The 25,197-nt window shown below is 45.9% G+C and overlaps 1 protein-coding gene across 2 annotated transcripts in view; it reads left to right on the top strand.

The window, feature by feature from the left end:
• Window positions 1–25,197, top strand: part of LOC143764990 (calcium-binding protein 2-like) — a 145,364-nt gene that overhangs the window by 41,459 nt on the left and 78,708 nt on the right. Inside the window, exon 1 of one of the 2 annotated variants that reach the window (XM_077251167.1) lies at window positions 21,660–21,867. The exons of the other annotated variant lie outside the window; for it this stretch is intronic. Coding sequence (XP_077107282.1) covers window positions 21,826–21,867 — 42 coding nt within the window. The 5' untranslated portion in view covers window positions 21,660–21,825. Of the gene's footprint in view, window positions 1–21,659; window positions 21,868–25,197 lie in introns of those variants that run through there. 2 annotated transcript variants of the gene reach the window in all.

Raw genomic sequence — 25,197 nt, 5'->3', positions numbered from 1 at the left:
GAAATAAGTATTTGATCCCCTGCTAGCCATTAAGAGTTCTGGCTCCTACAGCTCCTAATCCACTCATTACCTGCATTAAAGACAGCTGTCTTACATAGTCACCTTTATAAAAGACCATGTAAATGGACCTGTGATCGATCATGTGCACTGCGGCGGCATTCACACATGGCTTTTCAAATAACGCCTTTAAGAGGAGTGTTGAGGGGCACGACAAAGTATAGCAAAATCCACTGATCGGGGTGGGGAGTGTTACAGTATGTGGGCTGGTTGGGGGCAGGGCTGCTTTTTCGTCCCAGTCCAGCCCTGGTTCTGCAGAAGGGTCTCTAGTTGGTGGGGGTTCACTGGCCTAAAATGCTGAAGAGACCACTGACTGAGCACATTAGCACTTTCTACCCAATGTCATCTCCAGGATAAAACCTATTAATTGTATTCCCGTCTTATAGCAGTGGTGTGGACCATTGAATATATTACATGGCTCATCTGAGAATTGCCCTTTTCCACTAAAAAATAAATATTTGCTGGAACGAAAATCTGTTAAGGTTGGAGCCAGAAAACAGACTATTTCCACATACTGTACTCTCCCCCAGTCAGTGATCTCTGCCGCGCTCTCCCCTCCCCTGTCCCCTCACACACAGTGCTTTAGATCGGATTAGATTGCAAAGGATTAGTAGATTAGAAAATAGAAATATTTCTTTAATTCCCTCAGAAATCACTGTTTTTTTGCTGTCTTTCCAACTGCATGTTGTCATTCTTGGGATACCATCTTCTCATGCATTACAGTGATTTACACTTCTATCTATCTGTCTTTCTATCTAAATCAACTAACGAAAATAGAACATAAGCCCGACCCAACAAATTATTAACTATGTGCAATGTACAAAAAGGCCCATTCCCAAACAGCCGGTGTGCAACCTCATTTAGGCCATGTGCACACGTTCAGGATTTTTCGCGTTTTTTTTTGCGTTTTTTCGCTATAAAAACGTGAAAAAAACGTGAAAAAAACGCTAACCTATGCCTCCTATTATTTACAGTGTATTCCGCATTTTTTGTGCAAATGTTGCGATTTTTTCCGCGAAAAAATCGCATCGCGGAAAAAAAAGCAACATGTTCATTAAAAATGCGGAATTGCGGGGATTCCGCACACCTAGGAATGCATTGATCTGTATACTTTCCGCACGGGGCTGTGCACACCATGCGGGAAGTAAGCAGATTATGTGCGGTTGGTACCCAGGGTGGAGGAGAGGAGACTCTCCTCCACGGACTGGGCACCATATAATTGGTCAAAAAAAAAAGAATTAAAATAAAAAATAGTCATATACTCACCTTCGATGTCCCCGGAGTGTTCCCGCCTCTCACCGCTGCATGCTGCCGCTTCTGTTTCTATAGATGGTGTGGTTCAGGACCTGCGATGACGTCACTGTCTTGTGATTGGTCGCGTGACCGCTCATGTGACCGCTCGCGACCAATCACAAGCCGTGACGTCACTGAAGGTCCTGAACCACACCGGCATCTATAGGAACGGAGGCTGCAGAGGGTGAGTATAACCATTTTTTTAATTTTTTTTATTATTTTTAAACATTCTATCTTTTACTATTGATGCTGCATAGGCTGCATCTATAGTAAAAAGTTGGTCACACTTGTCAAACAGTATGTTTGACAAGTGTGACCAACCTGTCAGTCAGTTTTCCAAGCGATGCTACAGATCGCTTGGAAAACTTTAGCATTCTGCAAGCTACTTACGCTTGCAGAATGCTAAAAAAAAACGCGAAAAAAACGGAAAAAAAACGCAAAGAAAAAAATGCGGATTTCTTGCAGAAAATTTCCGGTTTTCTTCAGGAAATTTCTGCAAGAAATCCGGACGTGTGCACATACCCTTAGAAATTGAGTTTCAGAATTGTTAGATATACATCTTGCATGTCCCTTATCTCAGTTGCTGCCTGACCACCGAGGTTGGCACTCTAGGTAACAAACGTCAATAGCACCCCAGCTCAGCTCATATCTACAGTATCTACAGCATATTGAGCATAAGTATCTGTCATGTCTGTTTTATCAAATATCTATCTATCTATCTATCTACATATCCATTTATCTATCTATTTATCTATCCTGTCTATCTATCTATCTATCTATCTATCTATCTATCTATCTATCTATCTATCTATCTATCTATCTATCTATCTATCTATCTATCCATTGTCTGTGTATCTATGTACAAGAGCTTCTCAGAAAATTAGAATATCATCAAAAAGTAAATTTATTTCAGTTCTTCAATACAAAAAATGAAACTCATATATAGAGCCATTACAAACAGAGTGATCTATTTCAAGTGTTTATTTCTGTTAATGTTGATGATTATGGCTTACAGCCAATGAAAACCCAAAAGTCATTATCTCAGGAAATTAGATTAATTAACAAAAAACACCTGCAAAGGCTTCGTTAGTGTTTAAAAAGTAGGCTCTACAATCATGGGGAAGACTGCTGACTTGACAGATGTCCAGAAGGCAGTCATTGACACACTCCATGAGGAAAGTAAATTTTGCATTTCATTTGGAAATCAAGGTCTCAGAGTCTGGAAGAAGAGTGGAGAGGCACACAATCCAAGTTGCTTGATGTCTAGTTTGAGGATTCTATAATCAGTGATGGTTTGGGGAACCATGTCATCTGCTGGTGTAGGTCCACTGTGTTTTATCAAGACCAAAGTCAGCACAGCTGTCTACCAGGAGATTTTAGAGCACTTCATGCTTCCTTCTGCCAACAAGCTTTTTGGAGATGGAAATTTAATTCTCCAGCAGGACTTAGCACCTGTCCACACTGCCAAATGTACCAATACCTGGTTTAACCCCTTCCCGACCTTTGACGCATACGCTGCGTCATGAAAGTCGGTGCCAATCCGACCTGTGACTGTTGTGAGTTTGGTTTTTGGGCTCCCCTGGTGGTCACTGGTGGTACTGGACTTGTGTGCTTCACTTTCTCTGTTCACCTGTTTCCATCAGGATATGGGTGTATCCTATTTAGCCTTGCTGCTCAGTTATTCTAGTGCCGGCCATCAATGTAACCAGAGCCTTTCTGTTGCATGTTCCTGCTTCTAGACTACTATCAGCTAAGTTGGACTCTTAGTCCTAAGTTTGTTTTGCATTTTTGTTCCAGTTCACAGTTATGTTATTTTTCTGTAGCTGGAAGCTCTTGTGGGCCGAAATTGCCACTCCGGTGTCATGAGTTGACACATGAGTCTTAAAGTAATTTCGGGATGGTACTTTAATAGGGTTTTCAGCTGACCGTGAAGTTCCCTATTGTATCTTCTTGCTATCTAGTAAGCGGACCTCGCTTTGCTGAACCTACCTTCATACTGCGTATGTCTTTTCCTCTGAACTCACCGTCAATATATGTGGGGGGCTTCTGTCTCCTTTTTGGGGGAATTTCCCTAGAGGTAAGCCAGGTCTGTCTTTTCCTCTATTAGGGTTAGTTAGTCCTCCGGCTGGCGCTAGGCGTCTAGGGATAAAACGTAGGTACGCCACCCGGCCACTGTTAGTTGTGTGGTAGGTTTAGCTCACGGTCAGCTCGAGATTCCATCACCCAAGAGCTGTTCTGTTATTTATGTTCTCTGACGTTCCCTTGCCATTGGGAACCATGACATGTGACGCAGCGTATGCGTCATGGAGGGATCGCGCTCCTGCAGATCGGGTGAAAGGGTTAACTCCAATTTCACCCGATCTCCAGGAACAGGGGGAGTGGTGCTTCAGCCCAGGGGGGGTGGCTTCACCCCCTCGTGGCTACGATCGCTCTGATTGGCTGTTGAAAGTGAAACTGCCAATCAGAGCGAATTGTAATATTTCACCCAAAAAAACGGTGAAATATTACAATCCAGCCATGGCCGATGCTGCAATATCATCGGCCATGGCTGGAAAACCTAATCTGTCCCCCCCCACACCCACCGATCTCCTCCCCAGTGCTCCGTTACGTGGTCCGCCCCCCTAAGTCGTCCTGTCCGCTCCTCCGTCCTCCTGTCCGCTCCCCCCGTGCTCCGGTCCCCCCTCCCTGTGCTCCGGTCCCCCCCCCCCGTGATCCGATCACCCCCTTTCATACTTACCGGGCCTCCCGGTGTCCGTCCGGCTTCTCCATGGGCGCCGCCATCTTACAAAATGGCGGGCGCATGCGCACTGGGCCCGCCGAATCTGCCGGCTGGCAGATTCGTTTCAGATGTATTTTGATCACTGCGATATAACCTATCACAGTGATCAAAATAAAAAAAATTGTAAATGACCCCCCTTTATCACCCCCATAGGGACAATAATAAAAATAAATAAAATATATATATATTTTTTTTCTACTAGGGTTAGGGTTAGAACTAGGGTTAGAACTAGGGTTAGAATTAGGGTTAGAATTAGGGGTAGGGTTAGGGGTAGGGTTAGGGCATGTGCACACAGTGCGGATTTGGCTGCGAATCCGCAGCGGATTGCCGCGGATCCGCAGCGGATTGGCCGCGGATCCGCAGCGGATTGGCCGCGGATCCGCAGCGGATTGGCCGCTGCGAATTCGTAGCAGTTTTCCATCAGGTTTACAGTACCATGTACACCTATGGAAAACCAAATCCGCTGTGCCCATGGTGCGGAAAATACAGTGCGGAAACGCTGTGTTGTATTTTCCGCAGCATGTCAATTTTGTGCAGATTCCGCAGCGTTTTACACCTGTTCCTCAATAGGAATCCGCAGGTGAAATCTGCACAAAAAAACACTGGAAATCCGCTGTAAATCTGTAGGTAAAACGCAGTGCCTTTTACCTGCGGATTTTTCAAAAATGGTGCGGAAAAATCTCACACGAATCCGCAAAGTGGGCACATAGCCTTAGGGTTAGGGTTGGAATTAGAGTTAGGGTACCGTCTCACAGTGGCACTTTGATCACTACGACGGTACGATCCGTGACGTTCCAGCGATATCCATACGATATCGCTGTGTCTGACACGCAGCAGCGATCAGGGACCCTGCTGAGAATCGTACGTCGTAGCAGATCGTTTGGAACTTTCTTTCGTCGCTGGATCTCCCGCTGTCATCGCTGGATCGTTGTGACAGCGATCCAGCGATGCGTTCGCTTGTAACCAGGGTAAACATCGGGTTACTAAGCGCAGGGCCGCGCTTAATAACCCGATGTTTACCGTGGTTACCAGCGTAAAAGTAAAAAAAAAAAAAAAACGTACATACTCACATTTCGGTGTCCTTCAGGTCCCTTGCCGTCTGCTTCCCGCTCTGACTGTCTGCCGGCCGGAAAGTGAGAGCACAGCACAGCAGTGACGTCACCGCTGCGCTCTGCTCTCACTGTACGGCGGCACTCACTCAGAGCGGGAAGCAGACGGCAAGGGACCTGAAGGACACCGAAATGTGAGTATGTACGTTTTTGTTTTTTTTTACTTTTACGCTGGTAACCACGGTAAACATCGGGTTACTAAGCGCGGCCCTGCGCTTAGTAACCCGATGTTTACCCTGGTTACCCGGGACCTTGGCATCGTTGGTCGCTGGAGAGCGGTCTGTGTGACAGCTCCCCAGCGACCACACAACGACTTTCCAACGATCACGGCCAGGTCGTATCGCTGGTCGTGATCGTTGGTAACTCGTTATGTGAGACGGTACCCTTAGGGTTGGAATTAGGGCTAGGGTTGGAAATAGGGTTAAGATTAGGCTTGTGGTTAGGGTTAAGGATAGGGTTAGGGTTGTGTTGGGGTTACAGTTGTGGGTAGGGTTGGGATTAGGGTTAGGATTAGGGTTAGGGTTGGATTTAGGGTTACGGGTGTGTTGGGATTAGGGTTGTGGTTAGGGGTGTGTTGGGGTTAGGGTTGTGATTAGGGTTATGGTTACAGTTGGGATTAGGGTTAGGGGTGTGTTGGGGTTAGTGTTGAAGTTAGAATTGAGGGGTTTCCACTGTTTAGGCACATCAGGGGTCTCCAAACGCAACATGGCGCCACCATTGATTCCAGCCAATCTTGCGTTCAAAAAGTCAAATGGTGGGCCCTCCCTTCCAAGCCCCGACGTGCGCCCAAACAGTGGTTTACCCCCACATATGGGATACCAGCGTACTCAGGACAAACTGGGCAACAACTATTGGGGTCCAATTTCTCCTGTTACCCTTGCAAAAATAAAAAATTACTTGCTAAAACATAATTTTTGAGGAAAGAACAATTATTTTTTATTTTCACGGCTCTACGTTATAAACTTATGTGAAGCACATGGGGGTTGAAAGTGCTCACCACACATCTAGATAAGATCCTTTTGGGGTCTAGTTTCCAAAATGGGGTCACTTGTGGGGTGTTTCCACTGTTTAGGCACATCAGGGGCTCTGCAAATGCAACGTGATGCCCGCAGACCATTCCATCAAAGTCTGCATTTCAAATGTCACTACTTCCCTTCCAAGCCCTGACGTGCGCCCAAACAGTGGTTTACCCCCACATATGGGGTACCAGCATACTCACAACAAACTGGGCAACAAATATTGGGGTCCAATTTCTCCTGCTACCCTTGTGAAAAAAAATTGCTTGCTAAAACATCTTTTTTGAGGACAGAAAAATGATTTTTAATTTTCACGGCTCTGCGTTGTAAACTTCTGTGAAGCACTTGGGGGTTGAACGTGCTCACCACACATCTAGATAAGTTCTTTGGGGGTCTAGTTTCCAAAATGGGGTCACTTATGGGGTGTTTCTACTGTTTAGGTACATCAGGGGCTCTGCAAATGCAATGTGACGCCCGAAGACCATTCCATCAAAGTCTGCATTTCAAATGTCACTACTTCCCTTCCGAGCCCTGACGTGCGCCCAAACAGTGGTTTACCCCCACATATGAGGTATCAGCGTACTCACAACAAACTGGGCAACAAATATTGGGGTCCAATTTCTCCTGTTACCCTTGTGAAAATAAACAATTGCTTGCTAAAACATCTTTTTTGAGGAAAGAAAAATGATTTTTTATTTTCATGGCTCTGCGTTGTAAACTTCTGTGAAGCACTTGGGGGTTGAACATGCTCACCACACATCTAGATAAGTTCCTTGGGGGGTCTAGTTTCCAAAATGGGGTCACTTGTGGGGGGTTTCTACTGTTTAGGCACATCAGGGGCTCTGCAAACGTAACATGATTCCCGCAGACCATTCCATCAAAGTCTGCATTCCAAATCGTCACTACTTCCCTTCCGAGCCCCGGCATGTGCCCAAACAGTGGTTTACCCCCACAAATGGGGTATCAGCGTACTCAGGAGAAACTGGTCAACAACTTTTGGGGTCAAATTTTTCCTGTTACCCTTGGGAAAATTAAAAAATTCTGGGCTAAAAAAATATTTTTGAGGAAAGAAAACACATTTATTATTTTCACGGCTCTGCGTTATAAACTTCTGTGAAGCACTTGGGGGTTCAAAGTGCTCACCCCACATCTAGATAAGTTCCCTTGGGGGTCTAGTTTCCAAAGTGGGGTCACTTGTGGGGAGTTCCTACTGTTTAGGCACATCAGGGGCTCTGCAAACGCAACGTGACGCCCGCAGAGCATTCCATTAAAGTCTGCATTTCAAAACGTCACTACTTCCCTTCCGATCCCCAACGTGTGCCAAAACAGTGGTTTACCCCCACATATGGGGTATCAGCGTACTCAGGAGAAACTGCACAACAACTTTTGGGGTCCAATTTCTCCTGTTACCCTTGGTAAAAAATTGTGTGTTAAAAAATCATTTTTGAGGAAAGAAAAATAATTTTTTATTTTCATGGCTCTGCGTTATAAACTTCTGTGAAGCACTTGGGGGTTCAAAGTGCTCACCACACATCTAGATTAGTTCCTTGGGAGGTCTAGTTTCCAAAATGGGGTCACTTGTGCGGGAGCTCCAATGTTTAGGCACGCAGGGGCTCTCCAAACGCGACAAATGGCGCTCCTTCCCTTCCGAGCCTTACCATGTGCCCAAACAGTAGTTTACCCCCACATATGAGGTATTGGCGTACTCAGGAGAAATTGCCCAACAAATTTTAGGATCCATTTTATCCTGTTGCCCATGTGAAAATGAAAAAATTGAGGCTAAAAAAAATTTTGTGTGAAAAAAAAGTACTTTTTCTTTTTTACGGATTAATTTGTGAAGCATCTGGGGGTTTAAAGTGCTCACTATGCTTCTAGATAAGTTCCTTGGGGGGTCTAGTTTCCAAAATGGGGTCACTTGTGGGGGAGCTCCAATGTTTAGGCACACGGGGGCTTTCCAAACGCGACATGGTGTCCGCTAAAGATTGGAGCCAATTTTTCATTCAAAAAGTCAAATGGCGCTCCTTCCCTTCCGAGCCCTGCCGTGTGCCCAAACAGTGGTTTACCCCCACATATGAGGTATCAGCGTACTCAGGACAAATTGGACAACAACATTCGTGGTCCAGTTTCTCCTTTTACCCTTGGGAAAATAAAAAAATAGTTGCGAAAAGATCATTTTTGTGACTAAAAAGTTAAATGTTAATTTTTCCCCTCCATGTTGCTTCTGCTGCTGTGAAACACCTGAAGGGTTAATAAACTTCTTGAATGTGGTTTTGAGCACAGTGGTGCAGTTTTTAGAATGGTGTCACTTTTGGGTATTTTCAGCCATATAGAACCCTCAAACTGACTTCAAATGTGAGGTGGTCCCTAAAAAAAATGGTTTTGTAAATTTTGTTGTAAAAATGAGAAATCACTGGTCAAATTTTAACCCTTATAACTTCCTAGCAAAAAAAAAATTTGTTTCCAAAATTGTGCTGATGTAAAGTAGACATGTGGGAAATGTTATTTATTAACTATTTTGTGTCACATAACTCTCTGGTTTAACAGAATAAAAATTCAAAATGTGAAAATTGCAAAATTTTCAAGTTTTTCGCCAAATTTCTGTTTTTTCACAAATAAACTCAGAAATTATTGACCTAAGTTTACCACTAACATGAAGCCCGATATGTCACGAAAAAAACAATCTCAGAACCGCAAGGATCCGTTGAAGCGTTCCTGAGTTATTACCTCATAAAGGGACACTGGTCAGAATTGCAAAAAATGGCAAGGTCATTAAGGCCAAAATAGGCTGGGTCATGAAGGGGTTAAAAACAACAGTATCAATGTGCTTGATTGGCCAGCAAACTCGCCTGACCTTAACCTCATAGACAGTATTGTCAAGAGGAAGATGAGAGACACCAGACCCAACAATGCAGACAAGCTGAAGGCTGCTATCAAAGCAACCTGGGCTTCCATAACATCACAGCAGTGCCACAGGCTGATCGCCTCCATGCCACACCGCATTGATGCAGTAATTGATGCAAAAGGAGCCCCAACCAAGTATTGAGTGCATTTACAGAACATACATTTTAGTAGGCCAACATTTTGGATTTTAAGATCAATTTTCAAGCTGATGCTATAAAGTATTATAATTTACTGAGATAACGACTCATTGGCTGTAAGCCATAATCATCAACATTAACAGAAATAAACTTTCACTATTTATATTGAAGAACTGAAATAAATGATGATATTCTAATTTTGTGAGAACACCTGTATGTATAGTGTCTGTCTATCCATTGTCTATCTATCTATCTATCTATCTATCTATCTATCTATCTATCTATCTATCTATCTATCTATCTATCTCGTCGTGATCTATTTTACATCTATCTAGTAAATACCTATTCCATCTTTTCCACATCTGTTTTATATCTACCAACTGATTTCATGGCTCTCCTACAGTCTCATAGCTATCTAATATGTGCATACATATATTACACAAAAGAAGACAGCACTCCAATGTTATGAGAAGCAAAAAGCGGGCTATGTGTAGTAACGTTTCAACTACACACAAAGAGCCTTTCTGAAGCATGTGAATGTTCAGTATGTATTGAAACATCACTGCAAATAGCAAAATAAATAGTCTGTTTTTTTGCTTCGCACAATTTTTGAGTGCTTCTGTCACGATTCCTCTGCTCAGGGAGTGCCTGTTTTGCTGCCCTATGGAATCTGGGTCAGGCTGAGTTGTTGGTGTTTTGATTGACAACTTTCCTTCCAGTCTTGTGATGGGCGTGTTGAGCTGTCTGTACTTTGATTGACAGCTTGGCCATCCAATCTGTGACTGGGAGGTGCTGGGTTTTTCCAGGTATTCTCTGTCCTGGATATTGCCCAGCTACTTAACTGAGCTGTCTGCCACTGATCTCTGCCAGATGTAGTTTGTGCTTCCTGGTGAGTGTTTGCCTGAATCTGTTGTGCTGAGTTATGATCTTCTGCTGCCTGACCCTTTGGACCATGTTCTGACTATCTCTTCATCTTATCCTTTTGCTTTGATCCACTATCTCCACGTATTTTGACCCCAGACCATGACCTGACTTACACCTTTGTCGTGCCTCTTAGTTTTCTTGGTACTGACCCTGGAAACAACTGACTTCTTAGTCTCATCCGTAAGTACTGACTAGCATCAAATTACGTCTAGCCCTATACTTTTTTCTCACCAATGGATCCAGTTTTCCAGTTTGTACACTTTGTGATCAAGTGACAAATCTGCCCAGATGGTTAAGGATCTAGCCAGGGATCACCAGAGGCTAGAATCATCACAGTCCCAGCTGCAGGGTCAGTTTAGTACTCTGGCTACTTCCCAAAGCTCTCTGCTATCAACAGTAATTATGACTTCTAGACCCTCTGACATGCAGGTGAACACCCCCGAGCCAGTTGTGGCACATCCTGAGAGATTTTCAGCGGAGAGGGATTAGTTTAGAGTATCCAGGGAGAGATGAAAACTATTTTTTACTTTACGACCCCAATCCTCTGGGGATGGGTCCCAGCAGGTGGGAATAATCATGTCCCTATTGTGTGGGAGTCCTGAGACTTGGGCATTCTCTTCGTCCCCACTAGCCCCAGAACGATCTTCTATTGACACTTTTTTTTATGCCTTATGTATGATTTATGATGAACCTGACATGCTCCAGGTCATGGAGGCTAAGATCATGAACCTGACACAGGAGGGCCACACTGCTGAGAAATATAGTTCAGAGTTACGGCAATTGTCTTCTGAGGTTCTGTGGAATGATGCTGATCTCAGGTGTCAGTTTCGCCATGGCCTTATGGATACGCTTAAGGACGCTCTGTCTTTTCATACTCTACCCTGTTTTGGGGGGGAGGCCATGACTCAGCCCATTCGTATGGATCGTAGAGTTTGGGAAAGATTTGATGGGTGACAGGTGGTTTCAGTCATTTTTCCTAAGTCTGTTTCTTACCTGAGACAGAACTAATGGAGGTTGGAGCAGCCAGCTCTTGGACCATGGAGAGGAATCGTTGGTGCAATCTTGGACTATGCCTCTACTGTCACACTGGGCATTATCTCAAGGACTCCTCAATACGCCCTCAAGCAAACAAGCTGCCGGGAAATCCCTAAGTCTGGGTGATTATCGAGGAGGTTTTCAGTACCTGTGGTAATGCAGCGCCCCAGAGTCCTGGTCGTTGCAGTAATGTCGCTCTTCCACCAGGGGGAGTGATGTTATGTCTGATTGCACTAAAGGAGTTCACCTGACCAGGTAACACTCACACTACACTTCACACTCCGGCCACCAGGGGGAGTGGTTCTATCTAGTTGGCCACTCCTCACACTCTGGTAAAACTGGGGGTTGGACAGGAAGACAGAGAGAAGTAAATGGGAAGAGCTAGAGAGAGGACCTGTCAGGGATGGGATCCTGACAGATTCCTAAGAAAGGACAAAAAGTGAGAAAACGGGAATACAGCAAAGAGGCGATAGGACCAGAAGGAGTCGTGCTGTAAGATCTAGGCAACATCCTTCTGAGGCACAAACAGTCGGTGGCCGGAACGCCGAGAAAGTAAGAGACTTTAAGCATTACTTCAAACCACGGCAGGACAGCCAATTATAGGTTGGCTGTCTCACTTTAACACTTAAGCAGACAACGTAGGCAGCTGTGGAAGAGGGGCGACTCTAGAGTCCCGGAAGAACTCCAGGGCTACCCCGTCATACGGGTGCGTCCTAACCATATCATCTGGGGGACAGAGAGAACGAACTTCAGAGACAGACACAACAGTTGTGAGGACTATCCAGGGGTGCTCAGCAGGGAAGGACTACAACACACAGGCGCTAGAAGGTAGACACTGATTCCCACCTGCAAAGGGAACTCCGGATGTGCCGTTGGACCGGCCGGTCTCAGACAGCCCTGTTAACAGTGCTCCGGATTGAGTACCTCCAAACCTTCAGTAAAAAGGTAAAGAGACTGCAACCTGGTGTCCTTGTTATTTACTGCGACCAGCACCACACCACAACAGCATCACTCTCCATCTTCATTGGACGCCCCTTAGCAGGGTCACAGGCCGGGTCTAGCCACCGTGACAACCCCAGAACTGAGACAGAGAGGCCCGGTACCGGGTACCCCTCGGCCCTGCGGCAGTGGGGGCGCTCCAACTTGGCGTCACGAACAGGATCTACTTAAGCCTGAAGAATCAGGTCATGTGTGCCTTGGAACTGTGATTTATTGTACTTGGACTGTGACTTATTGCAAAGACTGTGAATTGCTGATTGCCGCCAAGAGCTCCCGCCACAATTCGCCATTGCCGCGCACGGAGGGAGGAGCCTTAGCTTCGTGGGCGGAATCGGTCAAAAGAAGCGCGGGACAAGAAAGCGCGGTAAAGTGCCAACTCCGGAAGAGGAACTCCAACCTCCAGCAGGTTAGTGGGAGGAAGGGACAGCCATGTCTGAGTCGGGAGGAGCGGAGGCGGCGGTCACAGCCGTGGACGCAGGGGCAGCTCTGGTCCCCGCAGCGGACGTAGCCGCGGCCCTAATACCACCACCGTTTGCCGCAGAACCCGCTGCCCCCCTCAACCAGTCGGACGCTGCCGCTACCACAAAGGCCATAATGCCCTTCTCTATGCCGTACCTGCCCGGAGCGGCCTGGCTCCCACGATACTCCGGGGAGTCGCATACATTCACTGACTTTAAAGAAGGGATCTGCAGCCTGCTCAAGTGCTATCCCCTGACAGAGCCTCAGAAGGTTCATATGATAATCGGCCAACTCTTTGGGGCGGCTCTGAGAGAAGTGAAGTCCTGGCCCGCCGCGGATAAGGGAACGGCACAGCAGGTTTTTGCAAAGCTTAAAGCCACCTTCGATACCCGCACTGCTACAGAAATTAAATTGACTTTCTATGGATGCAAACAGAGACCGCAGGATAGCTTACGGGACTATGCCCCTAATCTCCAGGAGGCGCTGCGGGCCATTAAGCAGAGTGACCCCGGCAGAATGCAAGATGAGGATAAACTCCTGAAAGAGCGGTTCATTGAGGGGCTCCTGTGCAGTCACCAAAGGGACCAATTATACTTCCTGGCAATGCAGAATCCAGACTTGACTTTTGCGCAATTCAAGGATAAAGCTATCCAGGCACTGCAGGAGCGACAACCCAGCCGCGCAATACCACCCAGGCGTCCCGCTCTCACATACCACCAGGAGGTGGCGTCGGATGCCCCAGTCGCCGCCGAGGCCGACGCCCAGAGCCTAGAGGATGACTCCCCTGCAGGACTCCGCCTCCAGATGCAGGAGCTGACCAAGAGCGTTGCTGCCCTAGCCCGGACAGTGCAGTCGCTACAGGAGGCCCCCAAGGAGAAGATCCAGCTGGCCTCCAGACCAGAATATGTCCCCAGGATGCGACAGAGGAGGACTCCGCCGACCAGAGGCCGGGACGATGATCGCTTCCATCAGGAAGGACGACCCATCTGCCGCCGCTGTCACCAGGTGGGCCACCTTGCAAGGTACTGTCCTTTAAACGAGCAACCCCTGGGGCAAAGGGCCAACCCCCAGGAGTAGGACGATCAGGCCCGCAGCATTGGAGAGCCAAATACGTTGGAGGGCGACCAGTTCTTCCTGTTGTGATCGACGGTATCCCCATGACGCTCTGCTGGACACCGGTTCTCAGGTGACGACTATGCCTTACGTGCTTTATAAACGGTATTGGGAGGACACCGATATTACTCGTGGCCCTGATGACGATTTCACCATCATAGCCAGTAATGGTCAGCCGTTGCCACAAGTGAGATATAAAGAGGTCACCATCAAGGTGGGGCGGGTGGAATTGAAGGCCCAAGGGATTGTAATTGTTGATATTGACCGCCGTGAATGTAATCCCATGATGACCATCGGTACCAATGTTATAGAAAATTGTCTTGCAGAAGTTATTGTCTTGTTACAACAGGTAGCAGAAACCGCTGGCTACAGTGAACAACGCACCCTGCAAAAAGAAATCAGAGCTCTGATGCAGAGACAGCAGGTAGAGCTGACTGGTGGTGAAATTGGTCGTGTCACTGTGAGTGATTCAAACCCTATTGCGATACCCCCCAGGAGTGAGATGTTAATATGGTGTCGGGCAGCCATAGGCCTCCGGGGAAAGGACTACCAGGCCCTGGTAGAACCCGTGTATTCAGACAATAGGCCTACTCTCCTGACAGCCCGGGGGGTGGTCGACGTCCGCCAGGGGAGGGTGCCCGTACGTGTCCTTAATTGTGGGGAGGAAGAGGTCCACCTCACCAAGTATGCCACGCTTGCCAAACTGTTCGCTCTCAATAATAGTGTGATACAGACACCTGGACCCTTGGCCCCGTCTAACCTGGCGGAGGACAACGGTTCTGCGGGGCACTCGAAAGATTGGTGTCGGGAATTGCATGTGGGCACTGACTCCACCCCATCCCATCAGAAACAGGGGGCCTACAGGGTGGTTCACGAGTACGAGCGGGTATTTAGCAAACACCCCTTAGATTTTGGGCAGGTAAAGGGGATCCAACATCATATCCCCACGGGAGATCACCGGCCCATAAAAGAGAGATACCGCCCTGTACCCCCAGCTCATTACCAGTGTGCCAAGGACATGTTGCAAGAAATGAAGGAGGCTGGGATGGTGAGAGACAGTTGTAGCCCCTGGGCAGCTCCATTAGTCCTTGTTAAAAAGAAAGATGGCACAATGAGGATGTGCGTTGATTACAGGCAGTTGAATCGCATTACACATAAGGATGCATACCCACTGCCCAGGATAGAGGAGTCTCTGGCTGCCTTAAAATCTGCTAACTACTTCTCTACCTTAGATCTCACCAGTGGGTACTGGCAGGTTCCCGTGGCGGAGGCGGACAAAGAGAAGACGGCCTTCATGACACCGATGGGTCTCTGCGAATTCAACTACATGCCCTTCGGATTGTGCAATGCCCCGGGGACGTTCCAGAGGATGATGGAGTGCTGTCTGGGGCACAAGAACTTTGAAACCGTACTGCTGTATTTGGATGATGTCATTGTCTTCTCTAAGACCTACAAAGACCATCTGAAACACCTGGCTGAGGTGTTTGAAGCCCTGTCCAACTTTGGCTTAAAGGTGAAACCGTCCAAATGTCATCTGCTGAAACCCAAAGTGCAGTACCTGGGCCATGTGGTGAGCACTGAAGGAGTGGCCCCGGACCCCGACAAGGTCACGGTGATCCAGGACTGGCCGAAGCCCAGCAACCTCCACGAAGTCCGGCAGTTCCTCGGGCTGGTAGGCTATTACCGGAGGTTCATTAAGGACTTCACCAAGAAGGCCGCGCCCTTGCAAGACCTGTTGGTGGGCCAATCAAAAAAGACCAAGGGGAAAAACACCCCATTTGATTGGAACGAGGGGCTGGAATGATCCTTCACTTGCTTGAAGTCGGCACTGACGGGAGAAGAGGTACTTGCCTACCCTGAATACGACCAACCGTTTGTGCTGTATACGGATGCCAAGGAGAGGGTAATCGCTTACGCCAGCAGGAAGCTTCGTCCCACGGAAAGGAACCCTGACAACTACAGTTCCTTTAAGCTGGAATTCCTTGCCATCGTCTGGGCAGTGACAGAGAGGTTCAAACACTACCTGGCCTCGGCGAAATTCACCGTCTTCACGGATAACAATCCGCTGACGCACTTGGATACCGCCAAACTCGGGGCCTTGGAACAGCGGTGGATGGCCCGGCTGTCCAACTACGACTTCACCATCAAGTACCGGGCAGGACGCAAGAATGCGAATGCCAATGCCTTGTCTCGAATGCCCAATTTGCCAGAAATGGGGGAGGACCCGGAGGCACTTGAAGAGGTAGAGCTGCCTGCATTCCATCGCCCCAAAGCCGCTCAGCACTCCCATCATGTGAAGAATAGGCACAAGAACCAACAGGATGCCACGCTGAATCCCCTGCCCCATCACGGATGGGCGGAGACCCAGGATGGTGACCCCGCGGTCCGACGGGTGAAAGAGCTCCTGAGGCAGGCAGGGTTGCATCCCGGCTCCGATGACCCGCAGGAGACACGACAGCTGTGGAAGGGGAGAAGCAAACTGTTTATCCATGATGGCAAGCTGTGCCGGAGGAGCATCGACCCACGTACTCATGAATTGGTATGGCAGATAGTGGTGCCAAGGGGAGATGCGCCCATGGTTCTGGGAGCCTACCACGATGGAGCCGGACACTTTGGATGGAGGAAGCTAGAGAGGCTACTCCGAGGGAGGTTCTATTGGATTGGCATGAAGAGAGCCATTGAGAAGTGGTGTCGGGAGTGCGGTCCATGTAGCCTACGCAGGAAGGACCGTGGCAGCCAACGGGCTCCCCTGCGGCCTATCATCACCAAACGGCCGCTCGAACTGGTCGCGCTGGATCATGTGAAGCTGACACCTAGCCGGTCAGGCTATATCTACGCTCTTACCATCGTAGATCACTACTCCAGATTTTTGGTGGTTGTACCTGTCAAGGATTTAATGGCCAGGACGGCCGCCAAGGCCTTCCAGCAGTACTTTTGTAGGCCCCATGGCTACCCGGAAAAGGTACTGACCGATCAGGGACCAGCATTCGAAGCAGAAGTGTTCCAAGAGTTCTGCCAACTGTACGGGTGTAAGAAGATCAGAACCACACCGTACCATCCTCAAACCAATGGGATGTGCGAAAAGATGAACCAAGTGGTGATCGACTTACTAAAGACCTTGCCTGTAGAGGAACGGAACCTGTGGCCAACAAAGTTGCCTGACTTGGTGGACATATACAATCACATCCCAGTAAATTCCACCAACTGCACTCCAGCGTACCTGATGTGAGGAAGGTCTAGCAAGTTACCCGTTGATCTGGACATGGGGGTCCTAACCCCCGAAGATACCTCGCCGGATGCTGATTGGGATACAGAGAGGCAGCAAAGGTACCGCAAGGTACAGGAGTGCGTGGAAAGAAGCCTCGCTCAGGCCAGGCAAAAACAGGAAAGGGACTACAACCAGCATGCTCCTGCGATTCCCTTGCCACCTGGTGAGCAAGTACTCAAGCGGAAGAGAAGGCTACACAAGCTTGACGACCAATGGAAAGCGGAACTGTATACCATCCTGCCGTCCGATTTTGACAATACTAAGGTCTGTCTCATCAGCAAAGATGGGGGAGAAACCTCAATGGTCATATCCAGAGACCACCTTAAAGTATGCCCTGATCATTTGAGGGAGAGGGAAACAGATCCAAGAACCTCCCCACCTGTAGAAGAGAAGATGATACACACTGTTCTTGGCGATTTTCCTCAGTCCTGGACTCAGATAAATCAGGCCATCGTGGTACCTGTCCTAACGTTCCATCAACCGGATCCACTAGAACTAACGGTGGTGCCAGATCGTCCGGACCCGCAACTTCAGCAGATCCCGCCCGAAGAAGCCATGCCAATCGTTGAACCGGGAAGTCCTCTCTCTGCTATTGGTGAACCTGCCGTACCCACTGTTGGTAACAGCAGCTGAGAGCTCCAGCCTGCCAGTGCTATCCAGACTCACTAGAAGCGTAGCTAGAAGCAGTAGCAAGCATAGCGGGCTCTGTTAGGTCTATAGCGACCCCTGCGCTGCGAAGGTCCATACGCAGCACTCAGAATCAAACTCCCCTCCGCTACAAAACTTGGAGGTATTAATGAGGGCTGTTATTTAATTGAAAATGTTTGTGTGCCTATCTTTTGTTACAGGTTTTAAAATGGACAACGGAGTAATGGACAGTGATTGCTCCAAAAACTTCTAGAAGGGGACCCCTTTGTTTACCCGGGGTCCCCGCTGTTTCAACCACTGAACTGAGAGTCATAAACTGTGCATGACCTAACTTTCGCAACGTTCAAGAGTCCTTACCTACCATAAAGGGAAGCACTCTTATGTTTAATTGTTTATGACATTTCAAAATTTTGTGTGTTTTCTGTTAACATGTATTGTTGTTCTTGTTTTCCCAGTTCGGGAGTACTGGATTTAACCGGGGGGAGTGCAGCGCCCCAGAGTCCTGGTCATTGCAGTAATGTCACTCTGCCACCAGGGGGAGTGATGTTACGTCTGATTATTATTGATTGGTGTCAGAAGTATATAAAGTGGAGCCCCAACTACCATAAGAAATGTTTTCATTCTGTACAAATTTGCCCTGCTAGTTCTGCTAGTCTGGAGGGTTTGCTGGCGTAAATGAAGTACTTATTCTTGGAAAAAGAGGCATACCTCCCCATAGTCCTTATGATTATGCTATTGATTTTGTTTCTAACGCCAAATTGCTTAAAGCTCAACTGCACAATTTGTCAGGACATGAACAGACCACTAGGATAGAATAAGTACACAAAAGTTTATGCAAAGGTTATATCCGTCCATTCTCCTCGCCTGTATCTGCTCTTTTCTTCTTTGTGAAAAAGAAAGACTGGGGGTCTCTGCCCTTGCCTCAATTTCCCTGAAATAAACAAAATTATGGTTATGAATACTTACCGACTTCTACTTATTCCCGATTTTAGAGGGACTTATAATCTGATACACATCCAGACAAGTGATGAGTGGAAGACAGTGTTTTTAAAGAGTCCTTCATGTCTGCTCCAGTTTTGATTCAACCCGATCTTCAGAAACAGTTCATTGTGGAGGTGGATGCCTCACAGGTTGGGGTGGGGGCTGTTTTGTCTCAAGGTCATAAACTTCTGGCTAATTTACAACCATGTGCATTTTTTTCTAGGAAATTTTTAATCAGCTGAGAGAAAATATGATGTTGCAAATCGTGAGCTGCGAGCTGTCAAGTTAGCTTTAGAAGAATGGAGGCATTTTTTGGAGGGAGCTATTCATCAGGTTACTGTTGTGACGGATCATAAAAATGTAGCTCATATTGAATTTGCAAAACGTTAAACCCTGAGACAAGCCAGGTGGTCCTTACTTTTTTCTAGATTTAATTTTTATATCGCGTTCAGGCCAGGTTTAATAATGCTAGGGCTGACCAACCGTCATGCAGCCTTAATTCAATTTCTCCTCCAGAACATCCATCTTCCATTCTTCCTCAGGGTCTAGTAATTTCTATGGTATCCTCGGAAGTGGAGGCTGAGACTCTTGAAGTCCAGTTGTGAGCTCCTTCTGCTACTTGTGGGTCTAAATTATTTGTGCCCGTGTGTCTAAGATTACATCTATTGCAAGAATTTCATGACTCCGTCTTGCTGGGGTCACTGCTATGCAAAAAGCTATATCTAGAATGCTTAATGATACTCAGGGTTTGTATCCGATTGTGAAGTTTGCGCACACACTAAAGTTTGTCATAACTAGCAAGCCGGGCAATTGGCTCCATTGCCTATTACAGAAAGTCCGTTCACTCATTTGCCACGGATTTCATTACAGATTTGCCTTTGTCTAGTGGGAAAACTTTTTAAGTAAACAATTTCAATTTGTTCCATTATTGGGGTTACCTAATGTGGAGACGCTTTCCGTGTTATTTATTAATCATGTGATGAGACTGCACAGCCCTTTGAGCATTGTATGTGAGGGGGTACAGTTGGTTTCCAAATTTTGGAGAGCATTTTGTGGGAAATCGGGGATTGACTTGTCATTTTCCTCTGCTTATCACCCTGAAACCAACGGCCAGACCGAGTGAACAAATCAGTTGTTGGAACAAATTTTAAGGTGTTTTGTTGTGACTTCACAAGAGCACTGGTCCTCATTCTTACCTCTTGCTGAGTTCGCCTTTAACAGTTGGGTTAACCAGTCTACTGGAGCCTCGCCTTTTTTTTTGTCACTTTTTTGTAATTATGGTTTTCATCCTCATTTTGGTGAATTCTATAGGATGATTTCTGGTTGTCCTGGAGAAGAGGTCACCATACAGAAACTTTGGGATATCTAGAGGGAGGTTCAGGAGGAGAGATCCTGGGTCCCTGCTTGATCCATAAACACGGTCGTCTAGTCAGGGCCTCCCATCTCAGGTTTTCAGGGAAACCTGGGGGTCAGGTGGTCCCCCTAGAAGAAGGGTTACTGTCACGATTGCTTTGCTCACTAAGTGACTGCTTTGCTGCCCTATGGAATCTGGGTCAGGTTGAGTTGTCAGTATTTTGATTGACAGCTTGGCCATCCAATCTTGTGATGGGCATGTTGAGCTGTCGGTGCTTTGACAGATCGGCTGTTCAATCTGTGACTGGGAGGTGCTGGGTTTTCTCCAGGTGTTCTTGTTCTGGGAATTGTCCAGCTACTTAACTGAGCTATCTTCCTTTGGTCCATGCCAGACGTAGTTAGAACTTCCTGGTGAGTGTTTGCTTGATTCTGTTGTGCTGAGTTCTGATCGTTTGCTGCCTGACCCTTTGGACCGTATTCTGACTATCCCTTCATCTTGTTCGTTTGCTTTCATCCACTATCTCCTGGTATTTTGACCCCAGAATATGACCTGACTTATGCCTTTGTCTTTCACCTTGGTTTTCTATGTGCTCTCTTAGTACTGAACCCGGAAACATCTGACTTCTCTACCTTACGGTCTGTCCGTGAGTAGTGGCTAGCATCACTGCTGCCTTCCTTTTTGGATATATTATCTGTCCTATTTATTTCATATCTATTTTCTATCTGTTTTCATATATCTTTTACTATCTAACCAGTTTTTTACTTTTCTCTTTTTACTGTATATATTTCGCCCTTTTGCCTGACTAGAATGTATTAAAACCAACATGTTGCTTCTTCTTTGTCTTTTTAATCTTTTATTTTCTGTCAAACTGGCCATACACATCAGATAGCTATCTCCTTTAACATTTGCAGATGCTTTTCTACTGGAGAAACATGCTGGAAGAAACAATGGAACCATCATATTAAATTGAATGTGGATTTGCCCATGAATATTTGGGTCTTCTTTGTACATGTTTGGACTTATAAAGTAACATTGGGTGCACCAGTGACAATTAATATTTTATTGACAGTTTGAGATAAAACTATCAATATCTGCACTGAAATATGCCAGCTGTTCTCTATCGTAGTCATTCTCTTAGACATGGTCATCTAGTTTACCACTTTTGCCATCTTTTCCAGTGCATTTCTATATAACCTGTTCTTTTTCAAGCAGATATTCCTTTAAGGATTTGATTGGCCTTGCCAGAATGGCTGATGGTCAACAGGTGGGCCTAGACATTAACATAATAATGGCCCCTAATTCAACAGAGCCCCAACAATCCTGTAGAAGACAATTCCATTTGCAACTATCTGTGATATATTCTGTATAGATGGATAGTAGGAACTCAGAGCCATTACTTCTGACTGACCAAAAGAGCCTTTAGTCCTACCATAATTCTTCTACTGTTCGGCTCAAACTTTTTTTTTTGCCATTTCTCAAATTCCGCCTAAATATTTTGCTCTCTCCTTTTCTATCCTACCCTCCTCTCACATGGATTTCTCTCTCATTGAAATCTTTAATCCCCTGGCAGCAGGTTTATCCTCCTCATAACTCATCAGAGACAGAAACACAGCCTGATATATCCACATACATATATTATTATTCTCTGGGACGTTTTCACTTTGCTATTGATTACATATATGTATCCATGGCTTGAGGCACAGTGAAAACAACAAAAGCGGAGAATGAAACCAACGAAATCACGGACGAGAGATGGGAAACTGCACTAAAAGTCAGCGGAAGAAAACAAGCAAGGTATGAGAGGACGGGCGAGGAGAAGAATGGAGAAAGGGATTTGAGGGAGACCAAGTGTAGACCATGAGGTTAATGTAGTTGGTGAGGGACTTTACTGTAAATGTAGGACTGTATATTTGGATAGCGCATGTGTTATGCACAGGTACTACAGATAGAATTGTCTGCACCATTGTAAGGTGACAGAGAAGCAATAGTGAAATCTCACTCCTGAAAGGTTTTCACCATGGATATTAATAAAGGATGTCATGTAGATACAAGGCTACCTCATCATTCAATCTCCATCTGGAAGTGGTGGCTACCTCACCTGGTAATAGCCAAGTAACCTCACCTCTGCCAAGAGGTTGGGTATCAGAGAAGGGCCCCATTTATCGGATATTTACGACAAAGCCCGTGAGAAAGGCGTACATGTTAGTGCTGGAATAATACCTTTAAAACTAAAACTAGGTTGTTGCTGCTTTAGTAATTTACATGATATAGTAAGAATACAACAAAGAAACTCCTTTTAGAATGTAAGATTTGTGAATAATTCTGTTTGGTACTGCTGAGGCTCAGTTCACACCATGTTTGGGGTCAACATGAGGACAACTGGAAATTCTGCAGATGTAAATTGCAGTTTTTGTGGCAGATTATCTGCAGATCTCCAGCAAAATACACAAGTCCAAAAGAAATAAAACGTAGATAAAACTAAAAGAGAATCTGTATACTTCCCTCCCCTGGCACTCCCATGATAACACTAGTGTGATCTTTCGCTGGTCTCTGTACACCTGGTTTCTAGCGGTGATGTTGTATGTCATCTGCAGCTAATTACAGGCTGCAGCAAGATATCATTGCTAGAGGCCAAGATAAAGTGGGGATTTTATGTCAGAACATGGACCATCAATATGGTGGGACTTGGACCTTCTAGGCGCAGCTGATTTCGAAACAATGGGGCAGGCCAGAGTCATGGTGAATCGGAAGTCTCTTTACAGAGCCAGTGGCTTCTGTAACGGTTTGTTAATTAGGAATAAAGCAGTGGCTAGATGACAGAAAATCTGTGCAGAAGTCATTATTTGGAGGTCATATGGAAAAATCTTCTCCTGGGAACAGGCGATTTCCACCAACCAATACCAATCACAAAATAAAAAGGGAGAATCACTCTCCTCACATGTGGGTGAGAGACATCACGCACATCTGACTCTGGCTTCTCCCATATTCTCCTCTACACTTGTGTCCTGTAACACACTTTTATACAGTAGTTTGCAAAATTATTCACCCCCTTGTCATTTTTGAGGTTTTGCTACCTTACAACATGGAATTTCACTGTTGTTTTCTAGGGTTTGCATCAGTTCAAGTAAAGAACATGCCTACAACTGTGAACATTTGGTTTTCTTTTTTTGTGAAGCAAACCGCAAATAGGACAAAATAACTCAAAACTTCAGTGTGGAAAACTATTCACATCCCCTAAAGTCAGTATGTTGAAGAGCTTCCTTTTGCGGCAAGCTGCAAGTCGCTTTGGATAAGTCTCTATGAGCTTTCCACATCTTGCCAATAGTATTTTTGCCTATTCCTCAAAGCAAAACTGCTCCAGCTCCATTAAGTTAGATGGTTTCCTCTTGTCAACAGCCATCTTCAAGTCTGACTGCTGATTCTCGATTGTATTAAAGTCTAGACTTTGACTAGGACACTCCAAAACATTTACTCGCTTCCCCTTAAACCCTTCGATTGTTGCTTTAGCAGAATGCTTTGGGTCATTGTTTTGTTGGAAGGTGAACCTCCGTCCCAGTCTCAAATCACTGACAGACTGAAACAGGTTTTGCTCAAGAATATTCCTGTATTTCGCACCATCCGTTTTCCCTCGACTCTGACCTTTTTCCCTGTCCCTGCTGCCAAAAATATCCCCACAGCATGATACTGCCATCACCATTTTTCACAGTAGGGATGGTGTTCTTGAGGTGATGAGCTGGATTGGTTAGGCGCCAGACATAGCGTTTACATTGGTGGTTAAAAAGCTCAATTTTGATCTCATCTGACCACAGCACCTTCCTCCATACATTTGGGGAGTCTCCAACATGTCTTTTGGCAAACTCAAAACGAGCTTTACAATTTTTGTGTGTAAGTAAAGGCTTTTTTTCTACTCTCTTCCAAAATGGTCACGTCTATAGAGTGTATACTCCAGTTTCTGCTTGCAAACTCTGCAGCTCCTTCAGGGTTACCTTCGGTCTCTATGCTGCCTCTCTGATTAATGCCCTACTTGCCCTGTCTGAGAGTTATGGTGGGCGGCCCTCTCTTGGCAGGTTTGTTGCAGTACCATGTTCTTTGCAGTTGATGATAATGGATTTGATGGTGCTCCGGGGGATCATCAGAGATTGGGATTAATTTTATAACACAACCCTGACTTGTACTTCTCAACAACTTTGTCCCTGACTTGTTTAGAGACCTCCTTGGACTTCATGGTGTTGTTCGGTTAGTGGTGTCTCATGCTTAATGGTGTTGCAGCCTCTGTGGCCTTTCAGAAAAGATGTGTACAATATATGCTAACAGACCATGTGACACTTAGATTGCACGCAGTGGACATCCTTTCACTAACCATGTGACTTATGAAGGTAATTGCTTGCCCCAGAAATTTTTAGGGCTTCATCGCAAATGGGGTGAATACATATGCACATGCCAATTTTTAGTTATTTGATCCCATACATTTAACTTATGCCTATATTTTTCTAACTTCATTAACTTAGACTATTTAGTGCTGATGCATCAAACATAAATTGGATTTCAAAAATATTTAAACACAGGTTGTAATGTAACAAAATAGATAAAAAGCCAAGGGGGTGAATACTTTCATAAGCCACTGTAGTACATGCTTCACAGGAATATAAGGGGACACATGATATGCAGACATTCCTCCCCATCATGGTACAGTAGAAACTATCCTTGTGCTATCCGGCCATTTCTCCAAATATACACTGCTCAAAAAAAAAAAAGGAACACTCAAATAACACATCTTAGATCTGAATGAATGAAATATTCTCATTGAATACCTTGTTCTGTACAAAGTTGAATGTTCTGACAACAAAATTACACAAAAATCATCAATGGAAATCAAATTTATTAACCAATGGAGGCCTAGATTTGGAACGATACTCAAAATCAAAGTGGAAAATCAAATTACAGGCTGATCCAACTTCAGCGGAAATGCCTCAAAACAAGGAAATTATGCTCAGTAGTGTGTGTGGCCTCCACGTGCCTGTATGATCTCCATACAATGCCTGGGCATGCTCAGGATAGTCTCCTGAGGGATCTCCTCCCAGACCTGGACTAAAGCATCCACCAACTCCTGGATAGTCTGTGGTG

Source organism: Ranitomeya variabilis, chromosome 4, assembly GCF_051348905.1.
Source record: "Ranitomeya variabilis isolate aRanVar5 chromosome 4, aRanVar5.hap1, whole genome shotgun sequence".
NCBI lineage: Eukaryota > Metazoa > Chordata > Amphibia > Anura > Dendrobatidae > Ranitomeya > Ranitomeya variabilis.
Note: the sequence above shows the minus strand (reverse complement) of the source record. Positions and strands in the feature narration are given on the sequence as shown.